Source organism: Aethalodelphis obliquidens, unplaced genomic scaffold, assembly GCF_003676395.1.
Source record: "Aethalodelphis obliquidens isolate GAN/ISIS:26980383/991018 unplaced genomic scaffold, ASM367639v1 scaffold33, whole genome shotgun sequence".
Lineage (NCBI taxonomy): Eukaryota > Metazoa > Chordata > Mammalia > Artiodactyla > Delphinidae > Aethalodelphis > Aethalodelphis obliquidens.
In genome coordinates, this window is record NW_020837977.1 from 5,937,104 (window position 1) to 5,956,743 (window position 19,640).

Below are 19,640 nucleotides of genomic sequence, written 5' to 3' on the forward strand. Positions count from 1 at the left end.
AACCATGGCATGCTGGAGTGGCTGTGAATAGGACTTAGGGTTTATAAGAGGAAGAGGAGGCTGGAGAAAGCAGTCTCCAAGAATTAACTCCAAGATGGTCTTTACCTCTGTGGTCACTATGCCTACCTTCCTTCTCTATGATAACTTAAAAATTCACATCCCTAATATTCTGGATATCTTAAGGAAATAGCAAGGATAAAGAAGATATGGAGTCATCCTGACACTGGTAATAGCTGTTTCCACCTTTGTCCTTCAAGGAACCCTAGCATCTTAAAGCATTAAGGAGGCAGTGAGGCTCACTCTTCTCCAGTGAAATCTCCTGGTATCCTGGTGTGGGGAAACTGGAGGAGAGAGGTTGATTTTCCAAGGCATGTGGCTGAATTGAAAAATGCAAGGTTGTTTATTGTGTTTTTAAAACACAGTGACGTTCTGCTCATTTACTATTGACCAATGAAAAGCAATATTTTAATGATTAAAATGTTAAGAACAATTGGAGTTGAAAATAATGTGCTTTGAGGGATTACAAAATGTCTTTGCCTGCTGCTGCTTCCACTTCCACAAAGCCCAAATTTGTTATTCATTTGTTAAATAAAATGTCAATTGATATGCATTCATTCAACATTGATGTCTGGGGGTATTTGAAAATCGGAAATTTCTAGAGGAGAAAAGAATCACATCTGACAAATATGATTTCTTGTTTTCGTAATTGTTCATGAAAAGATCTACCTTTTGGGATCTGATTCATTCATTCAACAATTCTGTATTGAGCACCTACTGTGGGCCAGGCAATGTTCTAGACAGTGGGACTATAGAGGTGAAAAAGTAGACAGGTCCCTGCTCTCATGGAGCTTTCATTCTTGTGGGAGAGACAAATGATAAATAGGTAAGTGGTAATATAAGTAAATAGGCAGTGAAAAGTGCTCTGAAGAAAACGAAAGCAGATCAAAGACTATGGTGAAGAGTGGGTAGGGGTGTCTTTTAGAAGGAAGGCTTCTCTAAGGAAAGGGCATCTGAGCAGAGGTCTTAGTGAAGTGAGGGAATAAGTTTGGGTTAATCAAAATGAAACAGGATAACAGGGTTTGGAGTTGAGGGCAAGGAGGGGTTTGACATGATGATCTAATTTATGTTTTTAAGAGATCACTGTTTGTCATGTGGAAAATTCTCTTTGGGAGAAGGGTGGGAAGAAGGTAAGGAGAAGCAGGGAGACCAGCATTTCCTGGTGCAGAAGAAGAGGACTGTGTTAGCCCACGTGTTTCCTGGAGGAACCACTGAAGCAGGATGCAGTGTGCCGGTATCCTATCTGGGAGGGGAGGGAAGGTGAGGTCAGGGGGCAGTGCCCTGGCTGCCCTCTCCGGTGGCCATGGCCAACGTTGGTGACTGGAACAGAGTGGCAGACAAGAGAGAGCGAGAAGTTGTCACTTTTAGCCTATATTTGGAAAGGAGAGCTGACTGGACTTAGGATAAAAGGGTATGAGGAAAGGAGAAGAATCAAAACTTAACTTTTAGGCTTTTGACCTGTGTGTCCAGCTGAATGATGTTGACATGGACGAGATGGGAGCCCAGGGGAGCCGTGAACTGAGGACTTGCTAATTTTTAGATTTCTATCGACTTTCTCAGTGGCTTCTCTAGCTTGTGAATATGAGTTCACCGTGGGTCCTTCTCTCCCTTCCTGCAGTAAGATTTGGGGAGCTTCTTTAACTTACATGTGAGAGGTAGGAGAAAGAATGCAATGATAGGAAACAAGAGTGCTGAAACAAAGAAGGACCTGTTGTCCCTACATCCCCAGGGCTCTGCCACGTGGCCTTTGGAGTTTACTAATGGTATGAGAACCAATGTATTTACCTTGATAAATGGCCTGGGAGCATTCTTTTTGCCTTAGGTTATTCTGGTCTCATGAAATTAAAAATAATCTGAATTCTTAGATTATTATTAAAAAGTTTAAAGTGTTTTAGGCAATTAAGGAAAAAAGTACTTGAGGTAGAAGGTGGAAGATTCTTGACTTTAGGCTACACAGAGATCACAGGGGTTTGAATTTAGAGAAAGCCCTAAGGGTATGGATGTTTACATGGCATTACATAGTCAGTAATTTTAGGTGCACACAGGTAAGTAGCAGCAAATACTCGGGCAGCATCATGGTTCTTATTCACATCTATTTCATAAGGAAAACTATCGACCCATTTATATTGCCAAAGATCAGGTTTATTGTTGTGTGTTTATAAATAACTTAAAATAATTTAACCATCTTTCAAGTTATTATGGTTTAAAAATATCTACTTTGCTTATGACCTAAACCTCACAGTCTCATTAAACAAATGTTATTTATTGATTACCTACCACAAGCCAGGCCCTACCAGGTGCCAAGGAAACAAAGGAGAGTAGGAGGTCCTTGGCCCTGGAAGCTCACGGGTAGCCGAGGAAACTAACATCTATACACTACATAAACTAACCATCATGTAGTGTGGTGAGTGCAACTTTGCGAGTGTTTACAACATTCCAAAAAGTACAGAGAAAGAAGATACTATCCTAAAGAGAAGATAATGTTTTAGTCCCAGTGGAAGAGTGTTTGACAGGCAGAGGAAAGAAGAGCATTAACATGGCAGTAGGCTCTGACATGAAGACCAGCCAAGACAGACAGGAAAATGCATGGCATGCACGGGCAGTCCTCAAGTCCAGGGATGCTGTGTAACTAAACCCACAGGAGGGTGGATGCTTGAATATCTTTATATAATCTTCCAAGGAATTTGGAATTTTTTTCTAGGGATAGTATAAGTGCAGGTGAGAGATTGTAAACTGGAGAATGGACGTGAAGAAGTTTCCGGGTAAGGAAGATCAGTGTGGTGGCAGAAGTGAGAGTCAAAGGGCAGTGGGTGGAATGCAGGGTGAATAGCTAGATGGCCGTTTCTCTAGTCCGGGTGAGACATAATGAGGACCCGCCCCGGGACAGGAGGGTAGGGCTGGAGAATGCAGCACAGCTCCATGGGTGTTTCTGAATTGGAGATGGGTGACTTGAGAGTCACAGAGGGAGAAAAAAATGAGATGATTCTGAGGTTTCTAGTTTCTATGAAGGGGGGTCAGGGGATAGTATGTTTTGGTGGAAAGAGTGGGCAGATATGGGTTCAGATACCAGCTTTCCTATTTATTTGCTTGGACATGTTACTTAATTTCTAGCCCCATATATAAAATGGGGATAAAGAATCCTGTTTTTAAGCATTTTGCTGGATAGATGGTGATGCTGTCCATCGAGTAGAATTAAAAATACAGAAAAAGGGCAAATGTGGGGGCAAAGATAGTGGGAATTTGGGAATCTGAGATGTTAAACATTTCTTACACAAACACAGTATTATTTGCTTTATGTCATTACTTCATTTACTCCTCACAACCATCCTATGAGGTGTAGGTAGTATTACTGCCATCATTTTACATGAGAACATGTCAGGGCTTAGAGGGATCAAATAACTTGACCAAGACCACGTAGAAGAGTTGGATCTTGAATCTGAGCTGAAATTAAATTCTAATTCCAGAAACTGTGTTTGTATGACCACACTCTGCAACCTCCCAAATCTTTCTCCATGTGTACACACATATACTATGCATATAATCTAAATCAGAGCTTCATGGAACCTACCTTATGCTGTACAATCACCCTGATATCTTCTATTCTGTTATTCTATTTGTTTATAAAAAATTGCTGAGCAGAACCTATGAAGTTGAGTTTACAATCTTTTCATGGGTTGTGACCCATAATTTGAAAAACACAGGGATAGAGCAAGAAAAGAATAAAAGGGATTTCTGCGGCTTCCATCCTCAGATGGCTTTGGGGTTTTTTGTGTGGTAGTACATATTTGTGTTGTGGTTTCATTTTTTAAAAACTTCTTTCTATCTATGATGATCCAGGGAAGATATTACCCCTCCAGCAGCTCTGCTGGATAAATCTTCTCTGCCCTTGGTCTCTTTCCAGGCCTAGAAGAGGGGATTAGAAAGGTCGTAATTGCAGGTGGCCTGGGCAAGTGGCAGCGCTTGTGGTCCAGGCATTCTCTCCCTTCTATAAATTGTATTTAATCCTCGCGTAGCTATTTGTATGTTGGCCTCCCCACGTGTGACGACAGGACTTGTCTTTGCATGTTTGCATCTGCAGCATGGAGTGCAATGCCTGGAACAGAGTAGTGACCCAACATGTGCCAAGAGATGGGGGACACCAGCCAAGCTGGCCTGCCTTCTCTCATTAATATGGCCTCCATCTCTGCCAGACCAACAGCCAGAGGGTTGAAGTCTGGCAGGTCTCATGAGTACTGCTGACCTTCATCTATTCTCTTGTCACTGGGTTAGGCCTATTTGCTTTACCGGGAAAGGATTAGTCATAGGTTTTGAGATTCTAACCCAAAACCACCACTGTTTTCCCAAACACGAGCTAGAAAATTACATTTGAGAAACATAACTGTACTGATGTGATATCATGAAAATGTATAAAACCCAGAGTCCATGGAAGCTTATGAAAGGTTTTAATGTAGAATATAATGAATAAATAATAGAGCCTCTGCAGACAGTGATTATTCGTAGAAGAAAATAAACATATTACATCTTATAATAATTGTACCCAAAGCATATGCATCTTAGCCAGGAAAAGCGTAGGATGAGTTTGAAGGGAAAAGGGGAAATACATATATATATATATATGTGTGTGTGTGTATGTATATATGTATATATTTATGTAAATGTGTATATATGTAAATGTGTGTAGATATTTATGTACATAAATAGATGGCCCATATTAGCAATGAAAGAAGCGGAGAATCACCATTTTAAGGCCTCATGTTGGAAAAAAAAAAACATGTTTTTTTTTTTTGCTTCTTTAGTTCAGAATGATTGTAGAAGAATATTTGATAGAAGAGTTTCGTGCATTTCTGAGACTTCTTGAATCAAGTATATGTGATTAAAAAGAAATGAGATTCTGCTTGAATGCTTAAATAATCTCTTAAAAAAAAAGCCTTGTGACTTGAATGCTGAAGTGGAGCATATATAACTGAAAGGCAAAGGAATATCCATCTCCATGCAAGAAAAAACGGGCTTAGTTTGCAACTTGAGAAATTTTAGATGGTTGTAGGAATGCATTCTTATTTTTAAAAAATTGCTGAATCAATGCAGGCAAATGAGGATCTGTCCTATTTCTACTTCCCCAAGCGGAGATTAGACTGCATTTCTCAGTAACACAGTCTCAGGGGTGTGTGTCCCCTTGAACACAAACAATAAACCAGAGGACCTTCCGGTCCCGCCCAGCCCTGTAATTCAAGTTCATCCCTCCCCTTTCAGCGAGGTGGTTCCAACCAGTGGCCGGGACTCCTGTGCTCCTAAAGTATTGCCACTGTAAAAGCCATCACTGACAGGTATTTAAGAATATTATGACTGTGTTTTCTAAGAGTTGATTTAAAATTCGAATCACTGGATCAGTTCCTATAGGTTCCTTAATATAGTTTAACTTTCTGTTAGGTTGACTTATGAAATTGCCATTTCTGCGGGTCCAAAAGGTCTACGGTTTCATGTGGCCACAACCTATAGTTGAAACTATATCAATGCTTTATACATAATTTGTATTTTGCTTGGATTATTGTGCATTATTTTTCTTTTTCCAGCCATTGGGAACAGTAGCTTCAGCCCAAGACCGTCTCACCAATTCTCCCCACCACAGATTTATCCTTCCAAGTAAGATATATTTTCTCTTAATAAATAACTTTTCCGAGTAGTCTTTTACCTTATTTCAAGTCGTGTCTGGTGCCCACGTGTTACATCTTAATTTAAACTAAAGCGTGTTTCATAGAGACCTGAATGTATTTACGCAAATTTATTTGGGGCATCACCTAGGAGGGACACTGTAGTATTTTGGTTCTTTGTGTATTACACTTGAAAGTTATACATTAAGAAACAGTCTTAACTGGAATTTGTGATTTGGTTGTTAATCAGTTACCTTGCATGTTTCCATCTAATGCATGGGCTTTCTATTTTCTGTCATTTCTGACAAATAGCAGACCATACCCACATATTCTCCCTACCCCTTCCTCACAAACTATGGCTGCATATGGGCAAACACAGTTTACCACAGGAATGCAACAAGCTACAGCCTATGCCACGTACCCACAGCCGGGACAGCCCTATGGAATTTCCTCCTATGGTGAGTAATCCCTCGGCTTTAGCACTGATGTTGCCTAGTGGGCACACCTGTACGTGTGAAAGTTTCACAGGAGTGGTACTTAAAGACGGTCCTCTTGGGCCACTTGAGAAAGGGTGGTCACCTTTTGTGTCTAAATTCTTAAAATGATCGTTTCTAATGAGCATTGGAAGAGCTGGTAGTTACTTATCTTGAGGTCAGAGGTGGCAAATACCATGGTTCATATGCCCTCTTGCTCTCGTTTTGTTTTGTTTTGTTTTGTTTCCATTTATATCTCAATTCTTAATTTGCCACTTGAGCGCTTGGCTCTGGAATCCAAAGTATTTTGGTGCATATTTCTGATAAAACTTCTGTGAATGGAGTCTTTTGGGGTGAAGATTCATTTCCTATTTATCAGATGCTGAGCTATGATTAGAGAAGTACAAGCAGAGTTCAACAAACCCTGGCTCTAAACTTGAGGGGGGGTAGTAGACTCAAATTTCAGCATTATCAACCATTAGGAAAAGTGATCTATATCATGGCTTGGGCTGCACTTTAAAGAGGCCAATCAGGAAACATTTAAAGCTCACATCCCTATTTGTTCCTTCCCACCTGGAGATTATCTTTATCTTAGTGTAATTTAACTCAATTGTTACAGGGTCAATACCTGTAAATTAAAAATAAATCCAGCCAAACCTCAAAGTTTAATTTTTTAAAAGCTTAGGATTCCAGAATACCTTCACTTCCATTGAATGGTAGCTGTAATTTCAAACAAACTGCAACTTGTTGGAAGAGAAAAATATGGATTATTGGCATTTTATTAAGAAATAAATAAAACCTAGTGATCCAGAAAAAAATACATGAAAGTTTGGAAGCAAGACTGATAGAAAAAACTGGTGGAGTATTTTGTGATCAATATTCTAATTATGCTTCTGCTGCTATCGTTATTTCATAATAATCTTTTCTCAGTCTGAAAGAAATAATGTTCTTCTTTAAGCATTTCATTAATCATTAGAAGGTAAATTATTTTTTGCTTTTTTGTTCTGTCTTTACCCCAAATCAAATTGGCCATATATAAATTTCTTATATAGAAATTAAAATCTAAATTATGTATGACTTCAACATTCATAGTTTTATTTTAAAAAGATCACAACTGAATGTGATCTAGGGAGGCGTTTTTCAACCAGACTTTAAAAACAGCCATAAAATGGACTTTCTAGAATTCTCTTTCATTTCCATGACTTTTAGTCGTTTCTCAAAATAACGTTAAATATAGATTAAATTTGTCTGTAATTTACTTTTAAACTATTCTTATGCTAAAAGAGGGAAAAGAGTCTATGGTTTGAATTGTGTAACTTCAATTCTATAATGTGAGTTAAGGCAGTCCCCAATTTATATCCTCAAAATTTATTTGTAAGCTGATTATTTGAAGTAGAAATGTATTTTCCAGTACAAGCAATACTCAAGTACTGTAGACCTATCAGTGCTGCCGGGGGAAGGTACCATTCCTGTTACCGCCTTGGCTGCCACTCACACAACTCTCTTGTTTTTCTTTCTCTTCCCCATTCAGTCATGGAAGGGCCCTTTGCCAATTTCTGGGCTGCGGGGTAAGGACTTCTCTAGTTCTAAACCATCAACAGATGGCCCTGTTGTCTGAAATAGTTGTTCCAGTAGAGTGAGATGAGCAGAGGTTCGGAGGTTAGGCTCAGAACTAGTAGGATGAAGATGGGGATTTTCATGTGGTAGGTGGGGATAGGGGAGGTGGTGAGAGTGAGTCTCAGTGTAGAGGGCTTTGATCCCAGGACCTTCCATGCTTATAAATCTCCTGGGAATAATTCTCAGTCCTTAGTATTTTTCTGATCACCTCCTTTCTTCTCTTTTCGTACCTTGAGGACAAGGAGATGCCCCAGTGCTTCTGACCAGCCATTCTCTTTTTCTTGGGCCAGTGCATGGAAAAATATGGCAGCCTTCTCCCTATTGCTTGCTCTGAAGGAAGAGCACATCGTTTAGGGGTTTTAACTCCTGATAGTTCTAGAAGACTTTCTCCAAGGACTTGTGTCCCCTGACTTTTCACCTAGACCCAATAAGAAAAGATAGGCAAATCTTTTCATAGTAAGAGCAAGGGGTCCACGAGGAGGGAGAGGTCGTGCCATTCTTCACTGGATCTGCGTGGAGTCGACCAGTGAGATGAGTTTGACAGCTTGTGGATAGAAGCTATGGACACAGGTGTGGCTATGGGTGTTTTCTACCTCTTCCTGCTTTTCCTTACCTGTTCTTATCACAAAGATTCCCATCCTGAGCCTCCAGGCTAAAAACAGAGGTGGCACAGGTGAAGACTGAAAGCAGATCATTATAGCATCAAATGGAGAGAGAAGGGGGAAAATCTCTATTGTGACACCCTGAAAAGGAAGGGAGTTTTCTAGAGCCATCTAACCACCTGTCTTGGGCACTTGTTTTTCCAGGGACCATTTATAAGTTTGGGTTATTCATTGGTTTGGGATTGCCTGTACAGGGAAAGTCACATTTTTAAAAAATGCTAAGGTTGTGTTAAGACTGAAATGTAAGGCCATTATGAGGTTACTTAGAGATACTTCAGGAATTAGAGTAGGCTCTGTTCGCCAAGAGTCAGATTCTTCCACTGCCTTAGGAAAGTTACCTAACTTCATTCTACTGATGAAATTCCCCTAAAATGGAAATAAACAGTGAGACTACTGTGTATTCTAGATCCCAAAGATATTATTTATCTTAAGTGAAAAGTAAAATTATTCCAAAATGTGAATTCCCTTGGCAGAAATTTTCATCCCCTCCCTCTGTGGGAATTAAGGACAGTTGTTAACTTTCATGAGTGTCTTTAATTATGATCCAGGGCTGAGCCCTGTACAACGATACCGCCAAACCCAAGTCCTGAAATTAGGATGTCAGCTTGGCACTTTGGGAAGTATTGGGGGGCCACAAATACACTATTTTTACATTATGTGATGAAAAGAAAGTGTACTTTATGTTACACTTAAAACAATTATATTTGAATAAAAACCTGAAACTATAAGGGACAGAAGGAGAACTACTTGTCAATTTCTCTGTGCTGTTCATAAAGCACTATGCTGTTCTACAGGATTGAGTTCTTTATTATTCTGTTTCTCTTGTGCTTACTGCCTGGTAGGATCTGGATATCTGGGAGAAGGTTTCCCCCTGTGTCGCTTAGTGGTATGCCCAATACTGCTACCTCTGACCTCAAACTGTGATGTGTACTAAAATCAGCTTTGTGGTAGAAAGAGTAAAGAAAAAAAATGTTTTTAATGTTATGAGGCTAGAGACTCTAATCACTTTTTAGAAAAAATATTTTGATCCTGATGTTAATGCAACAACATTTAGAATAATGTTCAAGTTTAATTATGGCCATTCCTGGACTGTAAAGATGATCTTAAACTCTTGTAAAGCGATACAACTAATTATAGAAATGATATCACTGGAGTTAAATTTTATAGAAAATGGAATTCAGGAAAACAAAAGAAAAGAATAGTGCGGATATGCATTGAAATCTGTAATAATCCTGGTTTTATTCTTTTTAATTGAAGTTACAGTGAAGGGTATTTCACTCTATGGCCTTAGTTATTGAGATAACACTGCGGGGGGAAGCGTTTGTAATTGGATAGTTGTGGGAGTGGTTTTGTATATGGACCAGCTTTTGAAAATGAACAGATAGATAAGCTATCACTAACTGATTTAGGTGCATTGTGGGCAGGCATCAAGACTGAAGGTGGATTGTCACAGTCTCAGTCACCTGGACAGACAGGATTTCTCAGCTATGGTACAAGCTTTGGGACCCCTCAACCTGGACAGGCACCGTACAGCTACCAGATGCAAGGTCTGTATACACACTGGCATTGCTCTTTTCATTAAGCCTGTGGGACAATAATTACTTTCTAAAGTGGCACCTGATATTCTGTGTAAGGAGCGGATGATGGCGAAAGTGGGCTGGGCTTGGAGGCAAGATACCTGGTTCTAGTCTGGTTCTTTACTTCCCTGCTCTCCAGGCCTAAATTTCCATATTTATAACATCCAGGGGTTAGACTGGATGATCACTCAGGTTCTTTTACAAAAAGCTCTAAAATTCTTTGTGTCATTGAAGTTTTCTGCCTTTGCTTCTATCAACTAAAAAAAGAGTGGAAAAAAAACAAAGTCAATGATGTAAGAGGTTGTAGTATGATACATGCTAAAAACCCTGGCACTTGGTGTCGCCAATCAACCTGTCTCAAAGGGGTATGTTTTCTTCATTTTCATTATCACGGCTCTGGAAATAGAGCATGTGATAGGTGTTGACTAAATGATCTGCCAAAGACCAGGAGATCAAATTGACAGCCACTAAATGCATCTTCAAGCTATTGCTTCCAAGGACGCATCCCTGGGTTCTGATTTTTGAAACTATAGACAAAACATAATGTAAGTGCAAGTCATACGGATGACAGCTGAAAGCTTACAGTTGTCAGAGCTGTTTCACGAGTAGGCATTACTGTAATTAGCAGATTATTATCATGCAAATGTGTCTAAAATACTTGAAAATTGTTCTCACATAATTTAAACATTCTCCTAATATTTTGTTTTTACCGCTAATCAGTTTAACAAATGATGTGCATCCTTTCAATAGTGCCAAGCTATAGTAGATTTAAATACCTGCTATTTTTTAAAAAATTATTTATTTATTGAAGTGTAGTTGATGTACAATATTACGTAAGTTAGAGAAGTACAACATAATGATTCACAATTTTTAAAGGTTATATTTCGTTTATAGTTACTACAAAATACTGGCTATATTCCCTGTGTTGTACAATACATACTTGTAGCTCATTTATTTTATACATAATAGTTGGTACCCAATCCCCTCCCCCTATCTTGTCCCTCCCTGCTTTCCTCTCCCCACTGGTAACCACTAGTTTGTTCTCTGTCTCTGTGAGTCTGTTTCTTTTGTGTTATATTCACTAATTTGTTTTATTTTTTGGATTCCATATATAAGTGATATGATACAGTATTTGTCCACCTTTGTCTGACATTTTTCACTTAGCATAATACCCTCCAAGTCCATCCTTGTTGCTGCAAATGGCAAAATTTCTTTCTTTTCTTATGGCTGAGTAGTATTCCATTGTGTGTGTGTGTGTGTATACCACATCTTTATCCATTCATCCGCTGGTAGACTTAGCAACCTGCTCTTTTAAGTAACAGCTATGTTATAGACATCTTTTCACATCAATAAAATCTATTTTATGGCATCATTTTAATGGCTGCATGGTTTCACAGATATATCTTATTTAACTAACCCCCCTATTATTGGATGTCTGGAGCAATGCCACGAATATCTTATGTGCATGCTTAATTATTTCCTTTGAGTAAACTTAAGTGTGGAATTGTTAGGTAAACTGTTTTCAACTCTTTTAGGGATTTGTTATATATTTCCACAAGGAAGGGCTGTGAATTAGCGTGAACACATTAAATATTTTACTTTTTAAAAAAATTGTCATTTTGGAAGATCCGAGATTTTATTGTTGTTTTCATGTGTATTTTTAGAAAATTGAGCTGATAAACCAGTTTTTCTTTTCTTGCATGGTGGTGTTTGTCTTTTCTTATTATTTCTTATATTATGTCTCTTAAACTTTAGTAATGTTTTATAGATTTATAAAACTATATATAGTTTATCATTTTTAAGAGCTTTTTTTCCCACACGGGAAGCTAAAATTTTGTGGGACCAGATTCATTAATCCTTTCATACTTGGTTTTGCCTTTGGTATAAAAAGGCATGGATTGTAAAATTTTGATATATTTGATGGCTACAGAATTAAAATTACCTTATGACAGATAGCATTTAGTGTTAGAAGGATATTACTCATGTGCTTGATTCCAAAACTTGAAAGCTGCTCTTGGAAAAGAGCTATGTTTCTCCACATGCTGAATATCAGTTAAGTAAAGGGATAGAAAGAACAAACATCGATGAGACTTCATTAAAGGATCGAATAGTCTTAGGCTTTAGTAATGAAACGGATCATAAGGCAAGCAAAGTCTGTTCGCTTCTAAAGCTTTCATTGGTGTCAAGGAGAGAGACAGTAGGCAAACAGACAAATACATTATGCAATTGCAGAGTCTTAGGAGAGTTATGGGGAAAAAATCTGGCACTATGGTCGGTTCCGTTCTACTCCGGGCATCCAGTCTCTTTAAGGAGAAGTGGATCCTAAAGGTCAGAATGAAACAGGTGAAGCGCCTTCCGGAGAGGAGAGGTAACTACATGTATGATTCCTGGGCTTGAGTGCATGTGCGGCCCTTTGGTTACCATCCACAATGGGCTGAGTACAGAAATTGCGAGTTAAGTGTTTAGAAACTTTCATGGTACGTCCATAGTAAATCTTATGGTGGTGAAATCAGACATGCACTCTGTGTCTTTTCTTTTTTCATCTCATTCTTTTAGTCATACATAACTATTATATTTTGCTAAATTGTCAGCCTGGGAAGGATTAGGAGAAGAGAAGCATGCTGTGGGTCTCAGAGTTCGAGAAATATTGCCCTTGACTTAGCTTTATCTTTCTGTCCTCGCAGATCCAAAGCTTATGTGGCAAGAAAGTTCCTAAGAGGACTAACTAGCTGTCAGAGTTGTAAGCATAGCGTCAGTGTAGAGAGAAGAGTGGACATGAAAGAGGAGAAAAGAACGTTAATTTGGAGGCAGAAAAAAGTCTATTTTAAAGCAGAAATAAGGACATGTGTAGCACCAAATATAGGATTGCTTTTCTAGTTATAGGTTTCATTGCATCTGGGATGTTGCGTTACAACTTTCTGTGTTTTTAGGCGTCCCCTGGTTGAATGGCCTTTCCAGTGGGATTTTAGAGCCCTTTTTCCATGACTGAGGTATTATTTCATAGGGATATTTCTATAACGGCACCTCACTCATTTTCAGAATAATCTAAAATATGACTTTCACACACCAAGCCAAAGAATAATATGCTATTAACTTGAAAGTTGCCAGTCTGATGATGGATAATGATACGTAATATGCTATAAACTCCTTATGGTCAAATGTGGATAAATAAGTAAACTCTGATTAATATGTATTTCTTAAATATTAAGTGCATTGTAGAAAATGAAGTGGATAAAATGATTTTATGTGCCCAGTCATGGGAGTCTATAGACCTTTGTCTTTTCAATACTTCTTTTTAATATAAAACTTTCTATAATGTCTGAAATTATTGTCAAAATTCTCTAAATTCTATTATCCTTAATGAATAACAGTGATTTTTGCTTGTATCAATCTTATATCTGTTAAAAGATCTTAGAATCTTGGATGACAGTATATGTTTTTTAGTGATTTGGGAGCGTTTTACCTAGTACTTTCTCCAATATCCTTTGAACTTTTAAATATGTACCTTTTAAATATAAGGTATGATGATGAGTTATTCAGAGATTTAGTTACTAAGATTTCATAATGTTAGGATTTCACGATACTAGAAGGAATATTCTAGTAACCCAGATGACTCAGTGAGTGTTATGCTGATTCACTTCAGGAAAATTTTTGATGATCACCTGTTTGGTTCTGTGAGATTTAGAAGGTTGGACTTAAAGGTACAGTGAAATCTTGCACTGTGGCTAACAACGTAAATTCTAGAGTCAGGCTGCCTGTGCAGCAGCCCTGCCCTTGCTGTCCGTGGGACTTCAGCATGGGGCTTGACGTCTCATGTCTCCATTTCTTCGTCTCAAATGTGGGGATAATATTATCTGTTCCCACAGTAGCATTGTGAGGTTTCACTGAGATTATCCGTGTATATCACTCTGACCAACATCTGGCACGTAGTCCGCATTCAAAGGCTTATTTTTATTTACTGTGTTCATTGTGGCAGTGATGTGGTAGTGGTGGGGGAGGGGTGATTATTATTATTATTGTTATCATCATCATCATCATCATAATCCAGGCTTCTGAAATAGTTCCAGATTAGGAAGCATTACCTAAATTCTCCTTCTCTCCCATTCCCCAGGAGGAAAAAAAATTCTCTCTATATGAAATAAATATAAAAAATTTAGTATGTATACTATTATATATGTGTCTGTACACATATATATGTGTATATATATATATAACCAGCAAAGAGAGCTCCAAGAACCCAGTAACCAAATAGGCATAGCAAAGAAAGAGCCAGATCTAACTCATGTGCTGGCAAGGAAGGAGAATCACTATCAAAAGGGTCAGGCTTTGTGTACACGACACAAACGTACAGAAGAAACAAGAGAGAACAGCCGAGAACGTGAAGAAGAAAATCAGAAGAGAGAAATGGCTGTGTTGGCAGCAGCGGTGGTGGGCGCTGGAAAGCAGGAGCAGTGGGTAACACAGAAGGGCCACGCGGACAAAGAAAGAAACTCAGCTCTGCAGTGATGGGAAAGAAAGCGGCATCAACCAGGTCCTTACGCCCCAGGAATCCCTGCAGCCACAGTGCGACTTGAGTGCGAGGAACTGGTGGGGAAAAGGGAGGTAATAGCTGTGTAAACACCAAATTATTTAGTTCGGAAACCAAGATTAGGGAGGAAGATGGGAACGTGACAAGCTATGCTCTATCGAGATGGAAAACTCTGCTGCCCATAACACAAAAAAACAGCGACTGTTTATCATATGCACTTACCATATGCCCAGCACTTTTCTAATTATCTTACATATATTATTTCATCCCTGCAACGACCCTGAACAATGGCTTTGAAGGTTAAGAATCTGAATATGCTGACGAATACATCAAAATGGAGAATGGTTTAGAACTGTCGACCCTGCCATGTTTTCTATACGCTTAAATGACCACACCTATAGGGGAGGCACTTACAGAAAATGACAAAAACAACGAAATGTAGTTGCCTGTAGTATGTTTCCTGAAGGGTGGATTTGCTCTTTTGGGAACTGAGATACTGCATTACACGGCTAGCTATGTAAGTAGTAAAAAAAATACCAGCTCGTGAAGCTTAGAAAACTTTTTTTAGAGAGCTCATTTCCGAGCACTGTGTTTTAACATTTTCACGACACTTAAGGAGAAGGTTGAACTGGTAATTTGTGGGCATTTTGGCGCTGCCTTATCTTGTGAACTAGGCCAGCCTTGGTGCCCTCGTTTAGTCCAGGTGAACCTTCTGGATCCTTCCAGCTCCAATGTTCAACACTCATGTCCGTGGCAGGCTTCGGTGAATCTGGCGCATGCCGCTTTAAGGCAAACAAGGATCAGAGTTTTAAATGCACTCGTTTTTAAATGCACTAATACTAAAAGCCCACAGAGTAAAACCTCAGGGACTGGAAAATCTGATTGCTTTTACCTTTGCTGCAAGATTCTGGAAAATTCTATCTCTGCTTTTATTGGATCTCTTTTGTACATCCAGTGAAAGATTAGAAACTTAAGTTTAACAGAGAAAGACAAGATGTTTCTGTTCTTGGACAACTGTAGAGTTCACCCTGAGGAAGTGAAATCCTTGCTGGTAGTTTTTGACATCTGCCTGCTCCCCAGGGTCAGCTTCAGTGTTTCTGGAAGAAGTTTTGGATGGTGTGAGATTTTTCTTCACATGCCATTGACAAACATGCAAATGAGTGAGTTGAATGAGGGAGTGTGGATGGACAGAGGGTGCCTGGAGACCCCTGGGTCAACCGTGCAGATCCTGTAGATAGTGTTTTCAATGCTGCCAATCAAAGGGCACTGACAACAGGAATGAAGGGGGGGGCGTGTGAGTTTATGTGTATGTCTGTGTGTATGTGTGTGTGTGCACACGTGCGTGCGTACGTGTACCAAGGGCAAGAAACTTAGGAGAAACTGCTTTAGCCTGTGATTCACTGACCCGTTTCACAGAATATCTGCTAAGCTTGTCACAAGCAAATTTTATTCTCCTTTTATGTAAGAGGCATCTGACTTGAAATCAAGCTTTTAGTTATAATTTCTTAAAAACACAAGTTCCAGACCTATTGCTGGCATCCCCATTCATTCATTTACCCCCCGCCTCCCCCCATCCTATACACTATAGACTTAAGAGTACCATCAACCACAGAAAACAAGAAACTGTTCAAAATTTTGAGGCTGAGTCATAGGAAGAAAATGACATTTTGTTTAGCAATCTGTTTGAGGTAAGGAAGTGCAAACAATTTTCACACGAAAAGTAATTCAAGTTAAGTCTGGTCTCTTAACTGGTTAAGCTTCAGCTTTGAGGCAAACCCAGGTTTCCCTAATAACTTAGTTCTATTGATCGACAGTTGCAGGGGGTGACCATCTCTTCTCATATTTTCATTTTATTTGGTAGTATGTCTGAAATATACAAATGGTTTGCTGGGAGTGGAGAGGTCTGTTTCACAATAGCAGTTGGAAGTTAAGATTCATAAGAACTCTAGTTCTCTTCATTTGGGGAAACGAATTTGGAATTTAGCATCGTAAAATCCTTGGTTACTTTATTATCGTAGTTTGTTCAAAGCAGTCTTCCCCTGTGTTCACACTAGTAGGTGGAGCTGGATGGAGACATCACAGAATCGCGGTGGTTGTGTGGAATGCCTTTCTGAGTGTTTTAGTGCCCCAGAGAAGCAGTGAGGTGGGGACATTCCTGTCATTCTGCAGCAAGAAGGTGTCAGGATTTGCCACGATAGATGGGAGGGACTACACAGATGCGCATGCCCGAAACCCAGAGGGCTCTGGAAACCCCGCTTGGTTTATTTTCCTTTCGGTTTTATTGCTCTCTTTTAGAGGAGAAAATCACACGAATTCTAACTCCGTCTTTGTATATAATGTTGTTTGCTCTGTTAGAGAGATTGGAGTTCCAACCAGTGAGGAGAGACAAAAAACAAGGACAGGGGTTTGTTAATGGGACGCTGAAGGGTGACAGCTCCACAGTTCTCTGCACCTCGCCGATCTGGGGCTCGTTATGAAGCGGGAACCGTCCAATAATAATCTAATAAGGACAACCACCCCGACTTCCATCTGCCTGTCTATAGCTTTTCAAATATATAGTTGAAGTCTTTCAGTTTATTAGTTTTTTAGAACCTCAAAACTGCTTACCAAAATGTACTGTTAAAGTTTTTTCATTATCTATAGAAATGGTATTTTTCCTAACTTCAAATATATGGTTTTAAGAAAATATTTATTAAACCTTTTTAATAATCTGCTCTGATAAAGCCTTCGAGATGTGCACTTTCTGGCATAAAATGACAGATGAGAGTTACAATTGGAGAAAAGCTATTGCCGCTTGTACTGATGTTCACAATTTCTCTTAATTGCTTTGCCATTCTACTCACATTTATATTTTTTGCATTCTAGAATTTTTTTTTGGCTTAAGTTGATTTTTTAACAGTAACATTTTGTTTCAGTTCTTTTGGCATCTTGTGTTATTTCAAATGACAAGTGTTGAAAATTGTATGGAGATCTTTTGAAATCCAGTAATAGCGATAATTAATCAGAGATCAATACCCAAATTATTGTCGGTATGAATTGGTTTTTAGTAAAATATAGAGAAATAGATGAAGAAAGATAAATAACGAGGTTTTGTAGTCTTTATTACCCTAGTTACAAATTGTCTTTGAAATAGAAAAACTATTACTGAGATAAAAAGGAAAACTTGGTCATTTAAAAGCCTTCTTGTAAGAAAAGGGGAAGACTTTGGTTTTAAAGAGCCCATCTGGCCTTCAGAGGCTTTTCCGCAGGGAGCTCCACTGACTTCTGCCACATAGATTGCGCCCGATGATGGACATAGCCCATGGCAAAGAGGCCAGGGAAGGAAAGCAAATGGACTTCTGTGAAAATACACGAGGGACAGATAGCATCCTGCTTGCCGAGTAAGTGCTAGAAAATGCTCTAAAACATGGGAAATACAGACAGGCCCCAGCAGGTTCCAGCATTCTTATGTTGGCTGGGATTCTGGGTTTTAATGTGAGTCCTTGTTCTCTGTTCAGTAGACCTTTGACCTACATGTTACCCTTTTTTTTTTGAAGTTACAGCTGGGCAGTGTTCTCCAGGTTAAGTCACACACAAAACTTTGACTTGATATTTTAAATCATGTTATAAATCAACATAGGCTGGGTTCTTCTTCACTATGAAACAGTAGTAAGGATTTATTAATAAAGGTTTGGAGGGGTTGGTTTATTTTTAAACTACAATCGCTTAGCATCTATAGAACTGGGTGGCCACACAGGGTCTTCTAGCAAGACTGTTTCTTGTTTGTTACGGTTGGTTGACGAGACCACCACCTTTTCCCTATAGCAACCCCTGATGGTGACAAGAAGAAAGCCAATATTTCTGATCACTATCCTTGGGTGACTATATAATTTCCTTTTAAAATTATTTACCAGCCTCAAAAGAGTTACAATGAAGAAGTCTTTTAGAAATGAGATCATTATTTATGAAATTTCTCAGATGCCCTTGTCTCTACCCTTTGTGTGTCTGTGATGTTTGTCCAGCGAAAAATTAATACCACTTTTCTGTCCTCCCCACCCCTTTCCCTTTTGGTAACCATAAATTTGTCTTCTATGTCTGTGAGTCTGTTTCTGTTTTGTAAGTAAGTTCACCTGTATCATATTTTAGATTCCACATATAGGTGATTAGCAGATACAAACTACTATATATAAAATAGGTAAACAGCAAGGACCTACTGTATAACACAGGAAACTATATTCCATATCTTGTAATAACCTATAATGGAAAAGAATATGAAAAAGAATATATATATATGTGTGTAAGTGAATCACTTTGCTGTATACCAGAAACTAACCCAACATTGTAAGTCAACTCTACTTCAATAATAAAAAATTGAAGTTAAATTAAAAATATGACTTTTTACAATATATAATTCACTTTCAACATCGCTGAATCAGAGCATCTAAAGGGTGCGTTTTGTGTGGTAGAATGGTAAATGGTGGCCTGGAAGTGGAGATAATGGCCAGTCCCTAACTCAGAGTCCTTGGGCCAGGAAATCACCATTCTCTCTCTGACAAGGATCCTACCTCACATACTGATGTGGGAAATAACCTGAGACAATGGATGTGGAAATACTGAAATATAAATGGACTGTAAAATCATAGGATGTTATTGCGTTCTAAATTTGAGATTTTTCATCTGTAAGCAAGGCTCTTATTTTCATTCATGTACCCATGAAATACCAATATCTGAGCTAGATCAGTGCTATTTTATGAGCTGTTCAAAATTCATGATGCTTAATTAATGTAATATTTTATTTGATTTAAAACCCTGCTGGATTTTCTTTCTGGAAATTCAGACATATTTTAAATCCTTCCAGAAGGTGCTTCTAAGTCCTGTATTTAATATTCTTCATGTAATTTACATCTAAAGTAGTGATTATAATCTAATTTTTTGTGTGTGTGTGTGATACGTGGGCCTCTCACTGCTGTGGCATCTCCCACTGAAGAGCCCAGGCTCCGGACGTGCAGGCTCAGCAGCCATGGCTCACGGGCCCAGCCGCTCCGCGGCATGTGGGATCTTCCCCGACCGGGGCAAGAACCCGTGTCCCCTGCATCGGC

At 38.9% G+C, this 19,640-nt stretch overlaps 1 protein-coding gene across 1 annotated transcript in view; it reads left to right on the top strand.

The window, feature by feature from the left end:
• EYA1 (EYA transcriptional coactivator and phosphatase 1) overlaps positions 1-19,640 on the top strand; it is a 160,678-nt gene that overhangs the window by 36,201 nt on the left and 104,837 nt on the right. Inside the window, exons 5-7 of the mRNA XM_027127924.1 lie at positions 5,628-5,697; positions 6,018-6,163; positions 9,867-10,004. Of these exons, the coding sequence (XP_026983725.1) occupies positions 5,628-5,697; positions 6,018-6,163; positions 9,867-10,004 (354 nt within the window). The remainder of the gene's footprint in view (positions 1-5,627; positions 5,698-6,017; positions 6,164-9,866; positions 10,005-19,640) is intronic.